The following is a 21,256-nucleotide window of genomic DNA, read 5'->3' on the forward strand; positions in this document are numbered from 1 at the left end:
GACTTGGTGTCTGTCCTATCAACTCTCCACAGCCTTTCACTGGAAGGAGATGCCTGGCCACACTAGGGGTCACTGTGGACTGCCTCTTGGACCACCTGTCTAAAAAAACGTGGGGCAGCTGCTCTGGGGTGGGCTCTTGGTTGGACAGTGGTCTCTACGCACCTGCCCCAGGAAGTGCCTGAGCCTCCTGTGCACACACCCTCCCTGGAGAAATTGCTGACTTTGCAACCAGTTCTCAGTTCATAAAGTGCACAAAGGGCAGTTGTGGGTATGGCTAACAGGGCCGAAGGAGCCCCCAGGGTGCTCCAAGACATGCCTCAAAGTCCTGGGCCAGGGGCTTCATGCCTGCCCTGGGGGAAGGGGCCAAGGGGAAACGGTGCGGGTGAGCATGTATGTGGGGGCCATGGGCTACGGAAACTGGCCTGTGGGGCACCTCCGGGCATGTGCACTTGCACGGGTACACACCCAGCTGCCCAGTGTCCAAAGGCTGAGGAGCAGAGTGCAGAATGTGAACATGAGCGTTGTGGGGTGTACATTGAGGAATCGGGTTGGGTGCCTTCATTCAGTCAACACGTTTTTATTGAGTGTCTCTCAGGTGCTGCTCTAGGCCGCGGCAATAATTCAAGGAACAGAAGACACAAGAGCAGGGTGCCATGTAAGCACGCCCAGCCTAGAGCCCAGTACACAACCTTTCTTTCTGGGGAGGGCCCTGTGACAATCCCAAAGGAGACAGAATGCTATGAGCCAGGTGGGGCCACCCCCCCTCCCCAGTGGTCTTGGGAGCAGGGCACTGGGGTTCCCTGCCTCCCGGGGACACCTGTCTTTCAGGACTGGTGGCTGCTGGGGCCAAGTACAGGCAGGCATGTGGGGCCGTCTGTACTTGGGGGTGGGGGCAGCGGTCTTGGGCATGTTTATATTGTCTGACTCCGAGGTTCTTGACCAGGGCAGCGGATGGGTCCAAGTCCCTACCATCCATGAGACACCTGGCCTCAGGTGGGATGAGGAGGAGGTCCTGGCTCAAGGCTCTGTCTCCCCAGCTGGCTTCTCCCACCGCCAGGCTTTGCCAAGTCACCTCTCGAATCTCATATGTTCGGACATTTTTTGGAGAAGGAAGGTGGTCTCCCCCTCTCGGGGCTCTTTCTCGCACTCCCGTGGCTGAGCCAGCCCTCAGCCCTCCTACCACACTCACGGAGTGTCCGCTCAATCTCCCGGTCAACCCTGCCTCTCAGCGGAGCGCCCAACTTCCTCAGGTCCCGGTGCAGCCTCCAGTCCCTGCGCACTCGGACTGACTGCCTTCAGCTGTGGGAGGGAGCCGGAAGGTGTCCTCCCTGCACCTGCCCCTGGCTGGGCTGGCCTTCGGGGTGTCCTGTGGGCGGACACGCGCCTCCCCGGGACGGCCTCCCCACCCCCGAAAAGAAGCCTCCTTCCCCCCGGGCTCCAGGCACGCCAATCCGGCCGCTCGCGCAGGGCCCGCGGGAACCCCCGGGAGGGCTCCCCTTCCCTTGAGCCGCAGCACCCCGTTTCCCTGGAGCGTCTAGCCCTCTCTGAGGTCGGCGGTTCTGTTGCGTCTCCCCGCGCGGGGACGTGTGGTCCACGGGTCCCCGTGCCAGGGGGGGCGCGGACTGGGCCGAGAGGGCTGGCGAGCGCAGGCTTCGAGCGGGACCCGGCGGGGCCAAGTTCCGCGGCCCGGAACGCGCGGGAAGGGCCCCGGACCCGGGTGGAACGCCAGGGGAGGGCCGCTTCCGGCGCCCAGCCGAGGCCTCCGCCCCGCCACTTCCGGCGTCTCCGTTAGGAGCCGGGTGGGCACGGGGTGGGGGGCTAGGGTGCCGTCCAGCTCCCGTCCGACGCGTGAGGGTCTCGGACCCGAGCCCGGGAGGGACGTTGGGGCGGGGCGACCCTGAGCCGCGCGGCCCGCAGCCATGGAGCAGGACGAACCGGGCGAGGCGCTGACGGAGCTGCGCGAGCGGCGGCTGGGCGCGCTGGAGCTGCTGCAGGCGGCGGTGGGCTCAGGCCTGGCCGCCTACGCCGTGTGGGCGCTGCTACTGCAGCCCGGCTTCCGCCGTGTGCCGCTGCGGCTACAGGTGCGGGGCCCGGGGCTGCCCCTCGGGGCCAGCGGGGCGTGGGGGCCGGCTGCAGGTGGGGCAGGGCGCCTGCGCCCAGACAGGAGGCTCCGGAGGCCGGCTCCGCGCCCTCCCTCCCCGCCCCGCCGTGTGACTCAGGCTTGGGGACCCAGCCTCGCCTGCCTCCTTGCCCAGGTGCCCTATGTCGGTGCGAGTGAGCGGCAGGTGGACCACGTGTTGTCGCTGCTGCGAGGTCGGCCGGGAAAGATGGTGGACCTGGGCTCTGGCGATGGCAGGATCGTAAGGAGTGTGTGTGTGTGTGTGTGGCGGGGGGGGGGAGGGGGGTGTTCTCGCCAGCGCACCTCCTTCTGGTCCCCCACAGCCTCCTGTGCCCACAGGTGCTGGCCGCCCACAGGTGCGGTCTCCGCCCAGCTGTGGGCTACGAGCTGAACCCGTGGCTAGTGGGGCTGGCTCGGCTGCATGCCTGGAGGGCGGGCTGTGCCGGCAGCGTCTGCTACCGCCGTGAGGACCTCTGGAAGGTAACCCAGGGAGTCCGGGAGCCCCTCAGACCCTGCACCTGACCTCCACACTTCCAGTGCTGGTTGGCCACGGTGCTGACAACCCCAGCTTCCCCTGCCACCTGCGTGGGCTGGGGCCAGGACTTGGAAGCCACAGTGCCCACATGCCCACCAGACCTCCTTGGCCGGGGCTCTACTCCCCTCCTCTTGCAGGTGAACCTGAGGGACTGCCACAACTTGTCAGTGTTCCTGGCCCCTAGCGTGGTAGGTCTGGGGTCTGCTAGCTACGGGGGAGGTCCAGGCCATCCTCCGTGTGTGTGCTGGGCCTGGAGGAGGATGGGCAGGGCAGCCGTGTTCCATTGTGCGTACTCTACCCTTCTGCTCTCTCCCACAGCTCCCACTGCTGGAAGACAAGCTGCAGGCAGAGCTGCCCCAAGGGGCCCGAGTGGTGTCGGGGCGCTACCCCCTCCCCACGTGGCAGCCTGTGGCTGTGATGGGTGAGGGTGTGGACCGCGTCTGGGCCTATGATGTCCGTAGTGGTGGGTTGGCTGGTCAGGCCTCCCCAGGACCCAGTTCTGCATCAGTGCCTGGGGCCCCCAATTCTCAGGGCGGCTGACCATTTGGACACAATAAAGACTCGGTGGACTCTGTCCTGACTCTTGTTGGGTGGAGGGCTGGGTGGAATGACCCCCGCCCCCCCCCAAGAGGATGCTGTGAGGAGGGCTCCATGCTGGCTGTGAAGAGTTCTGCTCTGAGTGTGACAGCTGGCTAGCGGCTTCGGGTCTTTGGGTGCTGGGGCTTGATGGGAGCTGTGGCCCCTACTTTCCACGCGTTCTCTGTACCCATGAGCTTCCTCAGCCTCAGGATCTCCTGTCTGTACCTGCTTGGAGGGGTCAGGATTAGTCACCTGCCTGGCTGTGCACAAGCCCGGCTCTGTTACCTGGGACTGAGGCCCACCTGCCGAGGTGCTGGCTCACATACTCCTGTAGCTCAGAAAGTTGCTCCTCAGCCATCGTGGCCCGTACTAGCAGCTGCGCCCGCTCGCGTTCCAGCTCCGCCTGCCATGGGGAGGGCATAAGCTATGAGGCTGGACAAAGTGTGAGAAAGGGCCCCCAGCCAGGCCTTGCCTATTACCTGGGTGCCGCGGGAGAAGTCTTGGAGCTTCTGGTGGATCTGGGCCCAGGATGCAGCTTCCTGGCCCCTGTGAGGAGAGAGGGAGGGGCAGGTATGAGGGCCAGCATTACGCCAGGTGTTGGTCAATCACCTTGCTCAAGCTGGGGCACTTAGATGCCTGACTTGCCTGCTGGGAGCAAGGTCAGGACAGCATGGGCCCACCTGGCCACTCTGGGCCCTGCTTGGGCCTTTGAGCCATCAGTAGGTACATGGGGGCAGGGCAGCCCAGGTCCAGAGGGCCTACTGGCCGCTCACGGAGGGCTAAGCCACGAGGCCAGACAGTGACCCCGGTGCTGTACAAATGTTGATGGGGGGCCTCCCCCCATTCTAGGAGTTTATTTCTCAAAACTCTGGGAGTTGAGCTGATACCAGCCCCTGCCCATTGCACAGTTTGGAACATGGAGGTCCAGAGGCAAGGGCTGCGAAAGCCACCAGGCAGCCTGCTTCTGTCCTGTCCCGGGGCCAGGGCCTCTGCTGGCCATCCACCACACCTCTTCATCCTTAGGTCCCCTGGGTCTCACTGAAATGTGCCTTTCTCAGGGGATCTCCCTGACCCTCCCATTCAAGGTTAGCCCCTCTCCTGTCAGGGCCCCACTTAACCCAGGTACTTGGCTTTCTGTGATTATTGATGTCTCTCATACAGACCGAAACCCAAGGGCACAGATGGGCCACCTTGTTCACCACCGCAACCAAAGCCCCACCCAGGGCTTAGAGTTGGGGGAATAAATGAATGATCTCCCTGCAGGTCCCCCACCACCCACCCCAGGGTACTCACTGTGGCTCTGACGTGCCCCCCTGGGAGGCTTCATTGGGCCCCTTCTGTAGGAACAAGAGCAGCAGCATGAGCCTGGTGGGCTGTGGGAGGGATTCTTTGTTGGCTGAATGAGGCAGGCTCCTCAGGGATGGCGTCTTTGCTGAGCCTGGGATGGGCCTGGGGTGTGTTCTGGGGTGCTGTGCTCCAAGGCCCGTGTAGGGCAGCAGGGAGAGCTCACCTGGGCCTGGAGCTTCCGGAGCTTTGTCTCCAGCCTGGCCTGGGCTGCTCCCGGGTGGCCAAGTTCGGAGACCAGGTGCAGAGACAGTGGCTCCAGGTGTGAGGTGGCTGCATCAAAAGTAGCTTTGGGGGTCCCGGCTGCCCCAGTGGAGTCGGCCAGCACCTGCCGCACACTAAGCCACGTGCCAAGTCACATAGGGCCACCCCACCCCAGGTGCCCGTCTCAGGGAGGGGCCCACCTGCAGGCGGCCAGCAGCTCCTCGTGTCTACGGCTCATATCTGCCAGGCGTTTGCGGTAGGCACGAGCAGCCCGGGCCAACTGCTGCTCACGGCGGCGGTGCGCTGCCCGCACGTCCTCCAGAGTGGTCTCTAGGAATGTGCGGAGGGCTGCCGCGGCCGGCTCCCGGCCCGCGCCGTTTGCATACTCCTGGAGGGGGTGGGGCGGGGCTGGGGCCAGGGCCGAGGGGGCGGGGCTTGCCGGGCGCACACTGCTTCCCACAATCCCCTCTGCGGAGCGGAGGGGGCCGAGCTGCAGGCGGGCCCACCCAGGCTGGGCTTGGACTCCCCAGGACGCGAGGCCTCCCTCTCACCACAGGGCCACCCCACCCGGTGCTCACGGCCACGGCTCGGGCACAGCGCTGCAGCTGGACGGCATACTCTTCGTTCAGTTTCTTGAGCTGCAACTGCAGCTGGGCGTTCTCTGCCTCAGACTGGCGCAACTGGCCTTGGCAGGCAGACAACACCTGGGGGTGGAGGCAGCCTTGAACCGACACACCACAGGGTGGACCTTTGCAGACTGTAGGACACCACCTACTAGATCTCAAAGTGGGTAAGGCTGGGCCTCACCATGGCTTGTGCAGCTAGTCGCTGCCCAGCTGTCCTGGCCTCCTGTTGGGCTCCCTGCAGTCGCCGGCCCAGGTCTGCCCTGCGGACAAGCATGTGAAGCTCCGCTGGGCCCAGGGTGGGGACTCCCTCTGCTCTTGGGAAAAGCCACTCTGAGCCTGGTGCAGTCTGGATCCCCTCCATCCCAAGTGAGGCAGCCACTCACACATGTGTCTCCAGTGCCTGCTTCTGGGCCTTATGCTGCTCCAGCACCCGCTTCCATTCTCCCTGCAGCTGCGGGATAGACAAGCTCTGGGTTCCTGGCACTGCCCAACACCACCCTGGGCTGGGAGAAATCTGGACAGATCCCCAGGCTAGGTGGCTGCACACTCACGCTGTTCCCCAGCTTCTGCTGTTCATCCCTAGGGACCAGGAAGTCCTCAGGCTGTGCCTGTATAAGAGAGTCGGTCCCAACCTCACTGTGCCTCTGCTGCACCCCTGTTGGGCTCCCACCCAGCCAGGCCCTCCATGCACTCATGGTGACCTGAGGTCTGTGGTGGACGGAGTGTCCCTGCTCCCAGGCCTTGTGCTGGAGCCCCTGGGCCAGCTCCTGGTGGTGCCCCAGGCCAGCCTCTGGGGGGGCTGCACAATCACCATGCAGTTCCAGCTCCAGCACCCGGCTCTCCAGCCGTAGGACCTGCAGGGTGACCAGGGTGAGCAGGTGCACCTGCCTGCCAGGCCACCCAGGGTAGGTCAACATCATCTGGGTACATACAGGGACACACAGCACACACAGGAGACGTGGGGACTCACAGACACTGCATGAGTGTGTACAATCACATGGGTGTACCTGGACCCCTCACAGCACTGGTCCTAGGTATGCACCCTCCCCCCATGTGCTCGGGCTGGCACATGTGGGCACATACCAGCACCCACCTCACTCTTCAGCTCGAAGAGTTCAGCCTCATGCTGCTCCCGCAGGTGATGCGTTGTGATCTGCAGGTCGACCAACTCCTTGGAGATCTGTGGGTGGCCAGAGTAAGAGGTGGTGCCTGTGGGACCCTCCTTCTTGCTAGCTAGCACTCCAGGGCCCCCACACCCACCTGCAGTTGGTGCTCCTCACTCAGCTCTAGATCTGAGGGAAGCTCTGTCTTGAGGCTGGTTGTCCAGTCCTCTGCTTGTGGCAGAACCTGGAGAGGCATCACCCCCCCCCCAGTTGGGTCTCAGGCTTGGGCAGTGGACTCCACTCCCAAGGAGCCACCAGCCATGCACTCCCCCCTCCCCAATACCCCCTCCACACACACACTGCCTGAGCTAGGGCAGTTTCTCCTGGCCTCTGAGGGTATAGGCTGGACCCCCGACCCCATGGCAGAAGAAGTGTCCTGGAGGGACTCACGTTCTCACTGGCCCCAGGTCGCGGCACTGGCCTGGGGCCTGTGGCTGCTGCATGCTCCATAGACAGAAGGGACTCTGGCCTCCCCGGGTGCAGTGCCGCCTTACCTACTGGCCTGTTGCTGCAACACTGTGGCTTGTGTTGCCAAGGCGTCTGTTGGTCCCCTGCTGATCCCCGGAGCTCTGGGGGCCCCGCCCACGAGGGCATTCGAGGGGAGGGGGGACTCCCTCAGCTCTTTCCGTATATGGCTTCCCCATCCTTTCTGGTTTCCGGCGCCGCAGCATTTATCCTGGGCACTGATGGAACCAGGAGTTCATGAGAAGGCCCAGCACAGAATGGAGCGACCGCGGCTGTCACTGCTGTCCTCGCGCAGGGTGCCTGCCCTGCCATGGGGGTTCACAGAGTAGGCGCCTTCTGCGTGCCTACTGTTTCTGGTTGGGCGCTGGGATGGGCAGGTGAACGAACTGTAAGTTTCCCCCGCCCCCAGGCCGAGGGAAGGGGGCGCAGACGTTCCAGTCAAGGGGCTGGGGGACTCAGGACTGGCTCAGCCCCGGCGCCAGGAGGGCTTCGCGGAGGCGGCGCCGGAGGGCCGGGAGCTGCGGGTCCGGACGTGCGTGCGGCCCCCATCGGGAACGCGCGCGCCCCAGCCCGCGCACGCTTGCTCCCTGCGCCGGGGCACGGGCCGTTGGCGGCAGCCGGGCCGAGGGCCGAGCTCCGTTCAGGCCCCGTGGCCAGCGTCTGAGGCCCGTCTTTTGGACGGTCCGCGCTGGCGTAGCCCCTGCGGGTAAGGAAACGGTTCGGGGCCGGTGTCTCGCCGTGGCGGCAGGGGGACCTAGGGGGCGGGGCGGGCCTGGGGAGGGGCGTGGCCTAGGTGCGAGGCACAGAGTGGCACAGGGGGGCGTGGTTCAAGGGGGAAGGCGGGGCCCGCGGCGCGGGACGGGCGGGGCCCGGGCGGTTGCGTCGTCGCGAGGGGCGGGGCCTGCGCGGCGGGCGGCGACGGCGTCGCTGTCGCCGGGGACTGGCGTCCGCGCTGGCCGTCCGGGCTTGAGCCTGGGGCGTGGGCTTCCGCACCGCTCCTCCGGGACGTCCGTGGAGCAGCGAGCGGGGTCCCTTTCTGGCCCTCAGTGTGTGTGTGGAGCTGACCCCTCCCTCGCACAGCCCTGCCTTGGCCTGGAGAGGGAAGCCCCCGCCCTGAGGAAGGGGTTCGAAAGCCTGGGGGCCTCTCGAGAAGACGCGGGGTGCCTGAGCTCTGCAACCATGAAGGTCAAGGTCATCCCTGTGCTCGAGGATAACTACATGTACCTGGTCATCGAGGAGCGCACGCGGGAGGCTGTGGCCGTGGACGTGGCCGTGCCCAAGAGGGTGAGGGCAACCTGTGGGCGGCGGGGAGCGCCGCTGGGGTCCCCCGACAACCGTGGTTGGAGCAGGCCCTTCCCCTGTTCTCTCATCTCTGGATACTTGGCGATTACGGTTCCCCGATTATCTTGGGTCTGCCCTGAAGTTAGGACCACCTCTGACCTCCGTTTTCCCCTCCTTGGTGCCTGTTGTCGTACGCCCTGGGAGCTCACTTATTGTCTGCGGGGTCTCCCTTACCCCTACGCCCCCTGGCCCGCCTGGGACTCTGTGTACATCACACCTGGCGCCCTAGCCGGGGGCGGGGGGTGGGGCGGCCACCTGGCCCTACCAAATCTCCCTAACTCCGTCCCTTTCAGCTGCTGGAGATCGTGGGCCGGGAGGGGGTATCACTGACCACCGTGCTGACCACCCACCACCACTGGTGAGCGCGGTCGGGGCGGGCCGAGGCGCGAGGGCATCGCCCCTGCCCCTCCCCGAGCCCGGCGTGATCCTGCTCCCGCCCATCCGCAGGGACCACGCGCGGGGAAACGCGGAGCTGGCGCGGCTGCGGCCAGGGCTGGCGGTGCTGGGCGCGGACGAGCGCATCTGCGCGCTGACCCGCAGGCTGGTGCATGGCGAGGAGCTGCGGGTGAGCGCGCGCCCGGGAGGGCGGGGAATCGCCTTGGGCCCTCCCGCCTCACCAGCCGCCCGCCCCTCTGCCGCAGTTTGGGGCCATCCACGTGCGCTGTCTCCTGACGCCGGGCCACACCTCCGGCCACATGAGCTACTTCCTGTGGGAAGAGGAGTGTCCGGATCCGCCCGCGGTGTTCTCGGGTACTGGCTGCCCCGCCCCGCCAGCCCCGCCTCCCTCTGACCCTGCCCCACCTTCTCTGACCTGCTGTCCTCCCCAGGGGATGCGCTGTCGGTGGCTGGCTGTGGCTTGCGCCTGGAGAGCACAGCTCAGCAGATGTATGAGAGCCTGAAGGAGACCTTGGGCAGCCTGCCCCCGGAGACGGTGAGCGGCCATCCCTTCCCCTCCTGCAGGGCCCAGCCGCCCTGCACAACCTGCAGGCTCTGTCCGTGACTTGTGCCACAGGGGTGCAGAATGAACACTCCTCAGCCGAGGAGCCAAGGCAGACCAGGCACGGGGTGCTGGGGTCCAGGGAGGGGTCAAGCCAGCCCGGGTGAGCGCCTCCTCCATCTCTGCCTGTGGCAGCACTGTGCACCCCCTGAGTGCCTCCTTTCTCCAGAAGGTGTTCTGTGGCCATGAGCACACACTGGGCAACCTTGAGTTTGCACAGAAAGTGGAGCCCGGCAATGACCACGTGAGAGCCAAGCTGTCATGGGCTAAGGTGCGGCCACCCCTCCCTCTCTCCTAGAGGTTTGGAGGGTGGATGAAGGTTGGGGCAGAGGAGGGGCACTGCAGGGGGAGTCAGACTTGACCAGATCTGGCTTAGCCCGGACTGTACCACTGACTGAGGCTCCTGCTGGGGAGGGGAGGAGTGGTTGGCTTTGGATAGGGGCCTGGGCAGCTGGTAGGACTGGCCCAGGGGTGGCTGCCCTCAAGGGCCGGATGGGGCAAGGCAGCCCTTCTTCTGCTCCCGCCCCCAGGAAGGGGTGAGTAGAAGGAGCGAAGCCAAGTTGCCTGGGGCTCTCAAGACAAGGCTGTGACAAGGGCCTGTGGTCATTCCAGAAGAGGGACGAGGATGACATGCCCACAGTGCCATCCACCCTGAGCGAGGAGCTCCTCTACAACCCCTTCCTAAGGGTGGCGTGAGTACTGGTCGGCGTCCCAGGCCTTATGGGGGCCCCGTGCCCACCCCAGGGGCTGTGCCCCAGAGCAGGATGCCTCGCGGCTGGCCTGCTGTCCTTTGGTCCTCCTTGGTGTCATTTGGGCACTGCAGGAGGTGCCAGGGGACTGGTTATTGGGCTGACTGGCACCAGGGAGCGGCTGCTTTTTAAGGGTCCTCTGCTAACACCCCCTGGCAGTTCCCCAACAGACTCCCCACGGCGTCCCCTTTCCCCACAGAGAAGAGCCTGTGCGCAAGTTCACGGGGAAGGCAGCCCCAGCTGAGGTCCTGGAGGCACTCTGCAAGGAGCGGGCGAGCTTCCAGCGGGCGGCTGAGCCAGTGCAGCCGCAGGCTCGGGCTCTCCTGGCACTGCAGTGGGGGCTCCTGGGCACACCTCGACAGAAATGAGCCCCAAGTAGACCCGCTGTGGGGGCAGGCAGCACATCTCTCCTTCAAACCTCGGCCGACTGAGCCCATAGGATTGCCTCTGGAACCTTCCATGGCCCTGCCCAGCTGGCTGTCCAGCCTTGGAGGGGGGGCACCCTGGCACTGGACATGTGAGGCCCCTCTCTGGGGTGCATGTGAGCCCCAAGGCCTGGGCGTTTCGGAAGCAGCGTGCTGGAGTGCACAGGGCTTCCGAACTTTGAATAAAGCTGTGAAAGGTTCTTGACGCTGGTCAATACTCTTGGACTCGGAGCCGTTTTCAGAGAGATCCCTTTATTAGATTGGGAGCTCTGTGACAACAGGCCTGGCAGGCTTACCCCGATCTGCCTCTCCCCCACCCCCGTAACCCAGCTGTGGAGATGGACTTAGTGCCTCATCTCACAGGGTCTCTCTAACAGAGCCTGCTTCTCGCCTGGAACTCTGCCCAGAAATGCGCATTGTCAGGTCCAAGGCCACAGCGTCCTCAACGCCCAGTTCCAGGTGGGGCAGGTACGCCATCCCCAGCATGGGGCTCAGTGGCCTGGGTGCCCCTCTCTGGCCAGCGTTCTCTGCTGTCCAGGGCAGGTGGGTTGCCCCCAGCCTGGCAGACCCAGCTTCAGGGGTGACTCCAGGAATGGGGATGAGGAGTCCCACTTTCGCTCTGCCTTAAGCTGCCCACGGGACTGGGCCTCACCTGGGTCTCCAGGCAGGAGCAGCGAGGACACTGCTCGCAGACCTGGGCCCATGGGGAGGTTCTGGGACCTTGTGGGACCTCCGGCCCCCTGCCCTCGGGAGTCTGGGTGAGGGCAGGCTGGAGGTCACCTTGCCTGACTGTGGGTCCTGAGTCCCGTTTCTGTGTGGGTTAGCGCAGTCAGTGGTTTGGGGGCGATCCCTGGGGTCTCAGGACATGAGCTTCGTGGGAGTCCCAGTATGGGCTGTGCTGGGCCCAGCAGCCCTGCGAGGAGGCCTCCTACCACCTGATGCTGAGGCCGGAGCTGGCCTTCTCCACCGCATGGTAGCTCGTGTGCAGCAGGTGGCCAGCCCGCTCTGAGCCCTCGCCCTGCAGCCAGCACCTGTATAGTTCCTGGACGCCAGGCACCTCCTCCGGCGCCTCGGTCCTGACCATGCCATACAGCATCTCCACGTGCTGGAGAAGTGCCTTGCTGGGCGTGCCGAGGTCCTTGAGCTGGCCTCCGCCGTTCAGACAGCCTGTGAGCAGGGCAGGCAAGAGCATGGTCATGACGGGGATGCCTGCGCAGGGGATATGACACAGGACCCCCCACACTGGCTCTCCTGACCTCCTGACCACCCAGGTCAGGCGAGGACAGGGCTCCACTTCCAGCCCCCCTGCCCGGGTGGGACCCTGCCTACAGCCCTGGTGCTAGAAAGGGCCCCCGTGCCACAGCTACCTGCGGGGCAGGCCATGACCTCCACGTAATGGTACGGGCAGCGCCCTCGCTTGAGCTTCTGCACCAGGTTCTGGATGTTGCGGAAACCGTAGGCTGCGGCAAAGCGCAGCAGGACGCGGCCCTCCTTCTCCAGGGTCACCTCTTGGAAGTCCTTGTTCCTGAGGGGGGCACAGGCTGGGCTCCCTCCTGCTTCCCACCCCTGCAGGCACATGGGCCACCCTGACCTGCTCCTCCACGGGGGGATGGTGATGGAAGGGGAGAGCAAAAAGCTCACTTCCGTTCAGTGTCCTGATCTTTAGAATGGGAACTGCCTCCCTCCCAAGGATGGCCTCGTCAGACTGCCCCCGGCCCCCTGTCTGTGGAAGAGGGCATTATGTGGGGACGGACCCTGCCACCATGGCCTCTGGGGGCTCTCGACCACTATGATGGGGAGGCAGAGCCCTGGAGAGCTCCGGCCAGAGACGAGGGCTCAGCTCCTACCTGGTGCCCTGCGTCTTCGCCAAACCCAGCCTGCTGTCCTCCAAGCCCACCTCAGCGAGGGGACCCAGGGCCAAGACTGCCCGAGCTGGGCTGCCCTGTCCCCTGTCCCCAAGCTCCAGCCCTTCTCACTGACCTCAGGGGTCTATAGGTGACCTCATCCACGTGGATTCCAAAGAGCTCCCGGGCTGCATGCTGGAACACGTGCTCCAGGTAGCCCCCAGAACCCCCGCCCCGATGGCTGGTGGGCTCTTGGGCAGACGCGCTGCTGCACCTGGGGAGCAGAGCACGGCCTCAGGGGGCAGCAGGGCTGCTGTCCACAGAGATTTTGGGTAACTTCTGTCTCATGTTTGAGGGAGTTGCTTTTCTAAATGGAAAAGGAGCCCAAAACCTGGGGGCTTTGTCTGTGTGTCAGGAGGTAGCTCAGGTGGGAGAAAGATTGTCCCTCTGTTGAGTAACCTGTTTTGGGGAATGCAGACCTGTGTCAAGTTGGGGTCAGCTCTGATGACCATCAGTTAGCTGTCCACTGGCCATCTCATGAACTTGATCACCTCTGTGGACACCGAGACAGACCACAGGGCAAACATGGGACCAACTAGAAGGAAGCCATGGTGGGGAAGAGAAAGGGAGGGAACGCTGCCTACTCCCACGTGCTCACTTCTGCTTGTTGAGACACCTGCAGCCCCCAAACCCACAGCAGGAGACCCTGACGCCAGGCTCCACCATACTAGGTGACTCACAGACTGTCCAGGGGGGCTGGCTCCAGTTGTGAGAGGGAGACCCCTTCTTCCTCGAGCAACTTGAAGACTTCCCCTACAAGAAGACCCCAGCACAGACGCTCTTCAGTTGAGATCTCGATAAAAACAACATCGAGGAAACCCACATCATATGCGTCCCTGGCAGATGGACACCTAAACGTCCACCTCCTGGCTTGTGGGTGGAGGATGAACCCAGGCACAGAGGCAAGGAAGGCCCACTTCTAAAGCCCCTCAGAAGAGCCAGCCTGCTCCCCAGACCCGCAGCCCACCCTCAGAGCAACATGGCGGGGGGTGGGCACGCCCATCCCTAGGGTGCGCCTGCAGTGGGGTGGTCACAGCTCCCCACAAGGTGGACAGGGGCACGTGTTCACGCAGGGAGGCCTTCCCCCCATTGTTTGGGGTCCTGAGCGTTTACTTTTCTGGATTTTAAGCACTTGGGAGACACTGTGAGGCTGCTCAACTCAGAAAGGGGGTGACCCATGTGAGAGCGGCTGACAAGAATCTCCACCCACCTCCCCATGCAGACTGTTTTAGAGCAAACGCCCAGGTAGTGCCGGGGGGTGCCTCATGCACAGGGGATGGCAGCTCCAGCCAGAGCCGATGGGCAGGACCCAGGCAACGCCATTCATGCCCTAGGCTCAGGACGGCGGGACCCAACCTGTGGTGACAACGCAATCCACGTCACGAGTCTGGTGCTCCTGGCTGAAGAAGTCTGGTCTGGAAGCTTCCAGCTTTTTGTCATAGCAGGGCATCACTGTCACATGGTAGATCCTGTCGGGGGTCAAATGCTGCCAAGAGATGTGGAAATGTGGAGTCGCTACCTGACCCAACAGTAAAAGGGCCCACTGGGTAAGGTGGGGGTGGCAGAGGCGGCCAATGGCCAGGATGTAACCGAGATTCTTTGTATGGGTCTGTGGACACTGTAACTCTTGGCTTATCTTTCAGGATAATGACAGTGAATTGTTCACAGCTGGAACATTCCCGTTACCTGCTGCTGGGCGAAGAAGTCCTTGACCAGGGAGCCCATGACCTGCTGTGGGGACCGGGCAGTGCTGAGGTAAGGGATGAGGAAGCTCCCGTGCGTCTTCTCAGCATAGCAAATCCAGCCTGAGGCCGACACGGAACAAACAGAGCATCTCACCAGCTAGGCAGTGAGTGCCAGGACGTTCTAGGACGGACCGACTCGTACAAGGAGTTACGGTCCCGTTACAGAACGTCCCTGCCCTGCTGCCACTGTCTTGTGCTGCCAGCATCTGTGAGATCACGGTCTTAGGGAACTAAGTGACTCTCAGGGTGCCTCCTTCTGCCAAGGAGGCCATCCTGCCAGAAGCCTGCGCTGCCCCCCTCCCCAGCATTCCCGTTCCCCGCATCCAGCAGTGTGGACACACCTGGGCAGGCGGACGTGAACATAGGCAAGGCCTGCGTGGAGTTGGCCTGTCCTCGGAACCGCTGCACAAATTCTCGCTGGTTCTCAAGGAGACTGAAGTTCCTCGAGAAGGCGGTATCGAACACATAGTGCACCCCTGGAAAGCAAGCACCCACCTCACCCACATGAAGGGTGGCTGAATGGTGAGGCACAGCTGACCATGCCCCAGGGAGCTGATCCCACCATGACTTGTCCAGGACCAGGCCATGCCCCTGGTAGCATGAAGCCCACAACCTCCCAGCCCAGCTCGTGGCTCACAGAGGTCGACCAAAGTCGATCTGAGCAGGAACCTGCCAGGAACCTGGGAAATGGGCCTCGATGGTGATCATTTAAAAACGACACGAGGAGCAGGCGAGTTCCAGACCAGGAAAGCAGAGGATTCAGAAGGCTCTCTCTTAAAAGGCACAGCTCTCCTGTGTCAACCCAAAACTTCGGGCTGAGGTCAACTCGGAGGGTTCTGGTGTGTTTGAGTTCAGTGACTCAGAGGCCTGAGGTGCCCCCTCGCGAGACCCCCCCCACATGCTGAGCTACAGTGCTCACACGACGTTTGGTGCCTACCGAGTTTCTTAAAGAATGCAGTCAGCTTTTTGGCAGTGTCTGTAGGAGTCAGCTGAAATCTTGCGGCCAGTGACGCTCTGGATTGGGGTGAGACAGAAACCACAACCAGCCTCTGCTGACCGGGGGCCGCCGTCTGCAAGGCAAGGGACATGTGCTCACTCGGAGTGTTTCACACTGATCCCCAGTGGTCCAGTGCTGGTGAGCGCATGCCCTACCGCCAGGGCATGTCGTTTCTATGTACGTGTAGGGCCCAACGCTTCAATGTTCAAGTATGACAAGTACTTCACTGACATCCCACTGACGCCCCTTTAAAAATGTGGGAGTGACCTGGAGATCAGCGGCCCTTGACAGCAAGAGCAAAGTATACTGGGGCCGATGTCAGGTTAAAAGTCTCCAAGACCGCCCACCACTTACCTTATTGGCATCTAGAACTTTCCGTAGCTCCTCGTGGCTTTGCTGAGTGATGAGCACAGTCTCCGCTGAGGTGACACAGCCACTGCATGCCAGGCAGTCATCCAGCGAGATCTTGGCCTTCTCCAGCTTCTGAGTCCCTCCATCCTGGAAGCACAGGCACTCAGTATTCAACAGGGTCCTCTGCACAAGGACATGAGCTCTTGAGATAATGGAACCTACAAGAAACTTTTATTCTCTGGCTTGCAACACCGACAAGCAACATGGTAGTTGGCTGGCTTTGAATGCCACCGCCTTTCTAAAAATTAAATATTTGTCACAGAAATTCGTACATTCTATACATATTCTAGCTCCATCAAATTCTAACTTTGGCACAAGCTCACTTGGCACATCAGAATTGTATTAATGAGGCCTGTAGCCTGTCAGGGGTGGAATGTGGGCGTGAAATCTGCAGAAGAGCAGGTGACTTGCCAGAGGTTCCTAGTCTGCACTCGTGGGGCTGTGAAGATAGGAAAATGTCAAAGGCCAGGCTCCAACGGGAGGATGAGAAAGGCAAGGCTGAGTTGAAGGGGCAGAGGGCAGAGTGTGGTGGCACTCTGCCCAGCGAGCACCAGCCCCAGACGGGGACAGACACACAGGCAGCAAAAGCCAGAGGGCCAAACAGTTGCAGAACTTTGTGTTGGGACGTGGGTCTCCAGGCTGATATTCTGCAACTGTCTCTAGATGCAAGCGATCCCAGCTGAGCCCCTTTACTCCCTCTGTAAACTCAGGAAGGGTCGAGCCAGGGCAAGCTGCAGAGCCCAGAATGTGACCAGAGGGCTGAGGAAATGGGGACTCCCTTCCAGCCCAGCTCATCAGGGTGGCGCTTCACACCAAAGCCACAATTTGAGCTCAGTGCATATTTTTTTAGTTAGATGGGCCTAAAGGCCCAGGCTTTGGTTTTGTGTCAAGAGACCAATAAGTTTCCCAACTTCTCTCCAAATCAACCATGGCTGCTTGGGACGGCAGGGCCCACTGGTGCCCCCACCTCACCTTCCCTTGTGGGACGCCCCCCCAACCCTGAGGTGGCGTTTCCCTGTGCTGTGCTGGGCTTGGGCAGGAGCTGTGGTGTGCTGCGGGGTCATGCTCCTGGCCTGAGCAAACGGCTGGCTCTCTCCCTGGGAATGCTTGAACCCCCGGTCCAGCCCTACCATGTGCCACCCTGAGGCTCCTCCCCTGCTTGGGAGGAGTTCCTGGACCAGGTATGCCCATGTCTGTGGTCATGGGATGGCACAGACGTTCTTGAGGGTCCAAATAGCAGACAGTCCTTAGACTAGGATCTTGTTATTGCATAATTATTCAAAAAGCAGATGTTCACCAAAAACAAGCTGTCTGAACTGGAAAATCCCACACAATTAGAACTCACGGAGAGAGAGGGCCTCTGTGCCCCTCCACCCCTACCCCAGTCCCATCCTTGCCCTCCTGGCCTTGGTGACAGTGAATCTGACCACTGTGAAAGGTCTCACGAACACCGTACTCATGACTGGAAAGAGCAGCAAAAACATGTTTTTGGTCATCTGGGTTGGAACTTACCTGACTGACCTGGAAGTAACTCCCATCATCTTCGATGTGGATCTTGGCCACGCCACTTCCTGGCCTCTTATCCACCTTCATGGGCTTGATGCAGTCCTATACCAGGAAGAGACCCTAAATGGTGGCCTGAGTGCACGGAGGTTCCCCAAGAAGAGGGGCAACCTGATGGTCATGCCACCACGCCCAACTCCTCTCCTCCGGCCACAGAAGCAGTCTCAGCAGGATGGCTGCTGACCCTGCGTGCACACTGGGCACACATTCTAACACCCCGCCGGCACCAACGGTTACTCTGCAGCTCATAGTCAGATGAAGGCCGGTGTTACGGGGCCGCAGGCTAACCCCCTGCACGCCTGCTGGCTCTGACCTTTATTCTTGTTCTCAGCACATGGACTGGTCACTAAAAGGACACCCAGGAACCACCATTTCTGCACCTCTGCAGGAACGCTTTGCTTGGAGGTCACCGCCCTGCCCAGTGCCCAGTGCAAGTTCATTTTTCTTCCCAACTCCCCGAGTTCTTGCGGTCTCACTGTCACTACAAGAACCTCTTTGGCCGTTGCCTTCCCAGGGATGATTCGGCCCAGAAAGCCCTGTCCACGGTGCTGTGACCAGCCCCACCCTTCCCCTCCTCCCAGTACTCCTCAGCTATGGCCCTCCCAGCCCTGGTCCTGCGCAGCTGGTGCGCTTGATAGGCAGGTACACCAGATAAGGACGACACCCACTTTCAAGTGTGGCCGTCCTGCCTCCCTTAGGGGCAAGCTCTGTCAACGATGACCACACACCCTGACGTGTACTGGGCAGTCAAAGCAGGTGACTCCAGGGGACCAACTCCCCTGCCCTCCAGACCGGTGGGATGGTCCCAGCTGTCTACCAGAGGAAGCGGACAGGGTCGTCCCCTGGCCCCGAGCTCGCTGCTGCCCAGCGGGGTGACTCTGGCGGCCCTGCCCCGGCTTCCGGGGACCCACAGTGACAGGGCACTCGGCACGCCCCTCACCCGCTCGCCCCGACCCCACACCCGCGGACTTGGCCTCGCTTCGCTCCTCGATGCCTTGCGGAGCAGTAACCCGGCTCGGGGCATCGCCATCCCTGGCCTCGGTTTCCCATCGGCAGGAAGCTGGCCAGAACGCCGGAGGCCCGGGGGGCGCGGGCGGGGGTCCCTGGGTTCCGATCCCGTTTCTCAGGGGAAGAAACTGAGGGGGCAGGGGGGCCCCGCCCCAGACACGGCCGCTGTCCAGGCGGGCCGGCCCACCTGAGACGGCCCGATGAAGTCATCCAGGTCCGTCAGCTGCAGCGCCCCGCTGAAGGGCGACGCCATGGCTGCCATACTGCCGCTGGGCTCGGGGCGCGGAAGTCGCCAAACGGCGCGAAACGGCAGGCTCTTTCCGCCACGCTGCCGGAAAGTGCCCCGCGCAGCGCATGCGCATCTGCTCCTCGCCCCCCGGGACCTGGGGGGCGCGTGCCCCCTGCTGGCGCGCCCTGCCCCGCGGAAGAGCCTGTGGCCTTCCCCGCCTCCTGGGATCGGGAGGAGGGGCCAAGTAGACCGGAGTAACGTCTTGCTCCCCCAGGGCTCACCTGCCCGCCAGGTGTGCGGCCCTGCAGTCCTTGACCTGGGAGCTAGCAGAGGCAGCAGCCTTCCTTTACTTGGTCCCACAGGCGCTCAAGACCCCAGAAGGGCGCCTGGCACTCATGGGCACCCAATCTGTGTTGCAGAGTGAGGACAATGAGAGTGATAGGGACAGGCAGCGGCTCCTTACTCTGCAGAGGCTCGGCATGGAGCCTTGGGGTTCCGAGAGGGCGCTGGAGGCGCTTCTGTCCCGGCCTCCGACGCCCTCTCCTGTTACTTTGGAGACCAGCTCGAGAAAACCATTTCCCTGTAAGATTTTCTAGTATGCAACAGACTCAGGTCTTGAGCCACTGCAAACCGAGTCAAGTCCAGTTTTAAATTTAATGACCACTTTTTATTGGGGCTTTCTGGAGAACTCCAGTAGCTGAGTCTGGCATGTCCTGCGAACCCCACTGGGTTCAGCCCCAGAACATCAGGCGTAATGTCGAGTTGCAGGGCCCAGACTGACCGGTGCTCCCACTCTTCTTGGAGTTCCTGCCCCGTGTGGGCTTGTGTGGTGACTCCCACACCTACTTGTGGGTTTTCTTGGAGGTCCGGAGAGCCAAGGCACAGCTCCTGGGGCAGCCTTTTGGGGGGTGGGGGGGCTGCGCTTCTTCTCTTGGCTGCCAGGACTGGACTTTCCTGTTCAGCAGCTGGGGCTGTGGAGGGGTGGCTTTCCCCCGCAGCTATACCAGGTGGGCTTCCAGGCCCCACCCATCCCCTGTCCTGGTAACACCTGACCAAGGTCGGAGATATGATGCCTGAAATCTGAACAATCCCAAGTGATTTTTCGAAGTAGGCGAGCCCGGAATAACCTTAGGGAGTGATGGAGAGGATTTACACGGGAGGGGCTCTGGCTGAGGCTGGGAGTGCAGGGAACGTTCTCCCAACACTGGAATGGGGGAGTGCATCATGTAGATGTCAGAGCCCACGTCTATGCAGGGCAGGCTTCAATCTCTCTGTCCCCTGGAACCCAAGTCTGTAGGTACAAACCAAGTGGAGGAAAGGGTGGGGTGGACAAAAGGTGGGAACAGCCCAACTGTCCATCAGCAGATGAGTGGAGAAATGAATTGTGGTCCATCCCTGCCCATGGATTAGTACTCAACCATAAAACAGGATGAGCCACTGACCCCTGCTGCCATGTGGATGACCCCCAAGGATATGATGCTCGGTGAGGGGAGCCACCCAGAAAGCCCCATATTGCAGGATTCCATTTCCAGGACATGTGCAGAATAGTCAACTCCGTAGAGACAGTAAGTAGCTTGGAGGTTGCCAGGGGCTAGGGAGGAGGTTTCGGTGTGCGGTGATGAAAAGAGTTGGAGAGAGAGGTATGGTTGCACCACACCGTGAACACAACTAACACCATGGACTTGTGCACATACGTGGGGGCACTGTGGCAAATTCTGTTGCATACGTTTTACTACAATTTAAAAATAATGGAAAGTATCAAAAACCATTGAATTGCACAGTTTAAGTGGGTGGATTGTATGATATGTGAGCCTATATCTCAAGATTGGCTGCCCCAAGGTGTCTCCAAGAGATCCGGACAGTGAGTGCACCTGGGTCCACCTGGTTTTGAACCCTCAGTCCCACTGTCCCTGGGGAGTGCCTGGGTGACCGAAACAGCATCTGGTTCAGAAAATCTGACTGGGGGTCTCTGATGTGTGCACACACACACGATGAGGGCCCCTGGAGACCCTGAGGCTCTTGAGCCAACACCATGCCTGCCTCCTCTGTGCACCTGCTCTCACACCTGCAGATTGTTTCATCATCGTCATTAGTGAGTATTTGCCATACACTTCCCATGTGCAATGCCAGGGTTTCAACACGTGGGGGAAACTGAGGGCCCTGCAGCCAGCCTGGGCAGCTGCCAGGATGCTGGGACTGGGTGTGGGCACCCCTCTCCCTGAGCTGGGACAGATGCAGAGCTTGGCCTCTGCTTGGCCTCTGCTCTAGGTGTGCCCACAGGACCCCCTTTGCCCAAAGCTGGCCAGCAGATCTTTGGGTGGGAACAGGCACGGTTTCCACCGAGGTGCATGGAGCTGCCGTCCCCTCCGGCAGGTGGACATCACAGTCTCACCGTCGGAGGGACTGGCCCTGTGTTAGGGTCCAGCGCTGCTGCAACAGGGGGTCACAACGGGGGGTTTACAACAACAGAAGTTTATCCTCTCAGTTCTTGAGGCCACAGGTCTGAGGCCAAGGTGTTGCCAGGTCCTTCCAAAGGATCCCTCCTGCCTGGTCCAGCTCCTGGTGGCCCCGGGCAGCCCTGGGCACATGGCTCCGTCCCTCCAGCCTCCGTGGCTCCGTCCCAGGGCTCCTGTGTGTCTCCTCCTTCTAAGGACACCTGTCATTGGATTCAGGGCCCAGCCTACTACCCAGCAGGATCTCATCTCAAAACCCTCAACTTAATTACATCTGCAAAGACCCTATTTCCAAGTGAGGTCCCATTTACAGGTTTGGGGGACATGTTATTTGGGGGGCACTGTTCAACCCACCACAGCCCTCATGTCCAAGTTTTTGTGGCACCCTCAGAGGTCAGA

At 62.0% G+C, this 21,256-nt stretch overlaps 4 protein-coding genes and 1 long non-coding RNA gene across 8 annotated transcripts; 3 read left to right on the forward strand and 2 right to left on the reverse strand.

The window, feature by feature from the left end:
- Window positions 1-1,758: 1,758 nt before the first annotated feature.
- ANTKMT (adenine nucleotide translocase lysine methyltransferase) lies at window positions 1,759-3,228 on the forward strand. 2 transcript variants are annotated; one of them, XM_035021847.1, is made up of 5 exons: window positions 1,759-2,081; window positions 2,256-2,360; window positions 2,459-2,599; window positions 2,792-2,842; window positions 2,973-3,228. In XM_035021847.1, the coding sequence occupies exons 1-5, from the start codon at window positions 1,920-1,922 to the stop codon at window positions 3,192-3,194; spliced, it is 681 nt and encodes a 226-aa protein (XP_034877738.1). In that variant the 5' UTR covers window positions 1,759-1,919; the 3' UTR covers window positions 3,195-3,228. The 2 variants fall into 2 exon arrangements, with proteins under 2 accessions (XP_034877738.1, XP_034877739.1); XM_035021848.1 differs by lacking the exon at window positions 2,792-2,842.
- A 78-nt stretch (window positions 3,229-3,306) lies between these two features.
- On the reverse strand, window positions 3,307-7,428 carry CCDC78 (coiled-coil domain containing 78). The gene is made up of 14 exons (XM_035021845.1): window positions 6,961-7,428; window positions 6,668-6,754; window positions 6,501-6,587; window positions 6,109-6,261; window positions 5,959-6,015; window positions 5,791-5,858; window positions 5,589-5,667; window positions 5,360-5,485; window positions 4,982-5,169; window positions 4,744-4,915; window positions 4,527-4,606; window positions 3,713-3,779; window positions 3,536-3,636; window positions 3,307-3,458 (listed from the first exon to the last, which is right to left on the reverse strand). The coding sequence occupies exons 1-14, from the start codon at window positions 7,162-7,164 to the stop codon at window positions 3,347-3,349; spliced, it is 1,581 nt and encodes a 526-aa protein (XP_034877736.1). The 5' UTR covers window positions 7,165-7,428; the 3' UTR covers window positions 3,307-3,346.
- A 519-nt stretch (window positions 7,429-7,947) lies between these two features.
- On the forward strand, window positions 7,948-10,753 carry HAGHL (hydroxyacylglutathione hydrolase like). Of its 2 annotated transcripts, none has more exons than XM_035021852.1 (8): window positions 7,948-8,319; window positions 8,670-8,734; window positions 8,824-8,941; window positions 9,018-9,126; window positions 9,204-9,307; window positions 9,546-9,644; window positions 9,986-10,065; window positions 10,322-10,753. In XM_035021852.1, the coding sequence occupies exons 1-8, from the start codon at window positions 8,215-8,217 to the stop codon at window positions 10,488-10,490; spliced, it is 849 nt and encodes a 282-aa protein (XP_034877743.1). In that variant the 5' UTR covers window positions 7,948-8,214; the 3' UTR covers window positions 10,491-10,753. The 2 variants fall into 2 exon arrangements, with proteins under 2 accessions (XP_034877743.1, XP_034877742.1); XM_035021851.1 differs by having other exon boundaries at window positions 7,949-8,319; window positions 9,543-9,644.
- Window positions 10,754-10,779: 26 nt separating this feature from the next.
- Window positions 10,780-18,468, reverse strand: CIAO3 (cytosolic iron-sulfur assembly component 3). Of its 2 annotated transcripts, none has more exons than XM_035021850.1 (11): window positions 18,363-18,468; window positions 17,126-17,212; window positions 15,548-15,691; window positions 15,134-15,266; window positions 14,538-14,672; window positions 14,138-14,256; window positions 13,808-13,937; window positions 13,132-13,204; window positions 12,528-12,665; window positions 11,915-12,072; window positions 10,780-11,714 (listed from the first exon to the last, which is right to left on the reverse strand). In XM_035021850.1, the coding sequence occupies exons 1-11, from the start codon at window positions 18,435-18,437 to the stop codon at window positions 11,476-11,478; spliced, it is 1,431 nt and encodes a 476-aa protein (XP_034877741.1). In that variant the 5' UTR covers window positions 18,438-18,468; the 3' UTR covers window positions 10,780-11,475. The 2 variants fall into 2 exon arrangements, with proteins under 2 accessions (XP_034877741.1, XP_034877740.1); XM_035021849.1 differs by having other exon boundaries at window positions 17,117-17,212.
- Window positions 13,421-15,139, forward strand: LOC118021675. Its single transcript, XR_004682249.1, has 3 exons — window positions 13,421-13,696; window positions 13,786-13,998; window positions 14,095-15,139. It is a non-coding gene; the product is annotated as an uncharacterized LOC118021675 (long non-coding RNA).
- Window positions 18,469-21,256: the final 2,788 nt, after the last annotated feature.

The sequence above is a fragment of the Mirounga leonina genome, unplaced genomic scaffold, assembly GCF_011800145.1.
Source record: "Mirounga leonina isolate KUSES-001 unplaced genomic scaffold, KU_Mleo_1.0 Mir_175, whole genome shotgun sequence".
NCBI lineage: Eukaryota > Metazoa > Chordata > Mammalia > Carnivora > Phocidae > Mirounga > Mirounga leonina.

Coding starts and splice junctions, on each gene's coding strand:
- CIAO3 (XM_035021849.1), bottom strand. CDS start 18,437: ATGGCAGCCATGGCGTCGCCCTTCAGCGGGGCGCTGCAGCTGACGGAC. Junction 14,257..14,537: donor GTTCACGTCCGCCTGCCCAG/GTGTGTCCACAC, acceptor TGTCGGCCTCAG/GCTGGATTTGCTATGCTGAG. Junction 12,073..12,527: donor GTCACCTATAGACCCCTGAG/GTCAGTGAGAAG, acceptor TGCCCCCCTCAG/GAACAAGGACTTCCAAGAGG.
- HAGHL (XM_035021851.1), top strand. CDS start 8,215: ATGAAGGTCAAGGTCATCCCTGTGCTCGAGGATAACTACATGTACCTG. Junction 9,127..9,203: donor TCCGCCCGCGGTGTTCTCGG/GTACTGGCTGCC, acceptor TGTCCTCCCCAG/GGGATGCGCTGTCGGTGGCT. Junction 10,066..10,321: donor AACCCCTTCCTAAGGGTGGC/GTGAGTACTGGT, acceptor CTTTCCCCACAG/AGAAGAGCCTGTGCGCAAGT.
- CCDC78 (XM_035021845.1), bottom strand. CDS start 7,164: ATGCCCTCGTGGGCGGGGCCCCCAGAGCTCCGGGGATCAGCAGGGGAC. Junction 5,668..5,790: donor CAGGCACTGGAGACACATGT/GTGAGTGGCTGC, acceptor GCTTGTCCGCAG/GGCAGACCTGGGCCGGCGAC. Junction 3,459..3,535: donor GTGAGCCAGCACCTCGGCAG/GTGGGCCTCAGT, acceptor CCCTCCAAGCAG/GTACAGACAGGAGATCCTGA.
- ANTKMT (XM_035021847.1), top strand. CDS start 1,920: ATGGAGCAGGACGAACCGGGCGAGGCGCTGACGGAGCTGCGCGAGCGG. Junction 2,600..2,791: donor GCCGTGAGGACCTCTGGAAG/GTAACCCAGGGA, acceptor CTCCTCTTGCAG/GTGAACCTGAGGGACTGCCA. Junction 2,843..2,972: donor TGTTCCTGGCCCCTAGCGTG/GTAGGTCTGGGG, acceptor TCTCTCCCACAG/CTCCCACTGCTGGAAGACAA.